The sequence below is a fragment of the Tupaia chinensis genome, unplaced genomic scaffold (assembly GCF_000334495.1).
Source record: "Tupaia chinensis unplaced genomic scaffold, TupChi_1.0 Scaffold000387_1, whole genome shotgun sequence".
In the NCBI taxonomy this organism is placed as follows: Eukaryota; Metazoa; Chordata; class Mammalia; order Scandentia; family Tupaiidae; genus Tupaia; species Tupaia belangeri.
The window spans coordinates 3,266,428-3,267,501 of record NW_006159889.1 but is presented as its reverse complement, the minus strand read 5'-3'; the positions used below and the strand labels follow the sequence as shown (position 1 = coordinate 3,267,501).

Below are 1,074 nucleotides of genomic sequence, written 5' to 3'. Positions count from 1 at the left end.
CAGGGGGCGCCAGGCGACCGCCGTTACCGCTAGTGTGCGAGCTTCCCAGCAAGAGGGGAGGCTCTCCGATGCCCAGACCTCCCCTGACACCGACAGTTGCTCGTGGGGAGGCAAGCCCTTCCACCCATCGGCCTGCCGCTTGCGCTGAGGCCCCGTCCACCAGCCCTCCCCGCGGACTGGCCAGTGCCTCAAGCTCTCCAGTCCCGCTTACTTGTCGGCGGAAACCAACTCCGCGGCGATGGCGGCAGTGGCTGTGGACTCTGTGGCCATCGTTCCCCTGAGGTGGAGGACCAGTAGGTGAAATAGAACCTGTGAGGAAAACACAGGGAATTTAAGAAGACAGAGACTTATTCAGGGACAGAAAATGGCAGATTGGAGACCCCGCGCGGTTGGGCCCCTGTTATATACCAGGACCCTTGCCCCGCCCATCCACTTCCGGATCCTCCCCCTTGGGTTTAAAGAGCCAGAGCTCAACCTCTCCTGGTCGAAAGGATAGCCCCGCCCTCGCCGTACGGTTCCGCCGGGGTACCTTTCCTGTCGGTCCTGCCTTCCCCTGAAAAAGCAACTTCAGCAAGTTGCGTAAAAAGAACCGGAATCTTGGCACCACAACTACTGACAGGGAGCCAGCCTGCGGCTTCCACAGAAAGGGAAGCTAGTGCTGCTCGACATGTTTGGAGCGAATCGTTGAGTCTCCTTGCAGCCCAGATGCTCGGGAAGGTGACTGAGACTCCCCGTCAATCCTCTGGGTCCGAACGGATGGACACGCAAGACCCAAGTACGAGTACAGCAGCAACGGCTAAAACTGATCTTCGTGAGGGACGCGTGGCTTTGGGCCTCAGCAACTACTGGCGTAAGAAGATGTTGTTCTAGGATTGGCTACAGCTGAAATTACCGCGCTAGATTCAAAGCTCGGGGCTGCGGCGAGGCGCGACTGGCTCCTCCCTCCTCTAGAGCCGCCCCCTTCAGCTGGCCCAATCCGCTGATGCCATCCTCCTAGGCCCTGCCCAAACTCCAAATGTGACTAGGCTACTAGTGAGATCGGTGTTATCAGCCTCATTTTCTAAAAAAATAAAA

General features: G+C 58.2%; 1 protein-coding gene across 2 annotated transcripts in view; it reads right to left on the bottom strand.

The window, feature by feature from the left end:
* Nucleotides 1-864, bottom strand: part of NASP (nuclear autoantigenic sperm protein) — a 44,462-nt gene extending 43,598 nt beyond the window's left edge. Inside the window, exons 1-2 of one of the 2 annotated variants that reach the window (XM_006153820.3) lie at nt 530-864; nt 212-309 (exon numbers count right to left, since the gene is read on the bottom strand). In XM_006153820.3, the coding sequence (XP_006153882.1) occupies nt 212-270 (59 nt within the window). In that variant the 5' untranslated portion in view covers nt 271-309; nt 530-864. Of the gene's footprint in view, nt 1-211; nt 407-529 lie in introns of those variants that run through there. The other variant, XM_014589892.1, reaches the window with a different exon arrangement.
* Nucleotides 865-1,074: the final 210 nt, after the last annotated feature.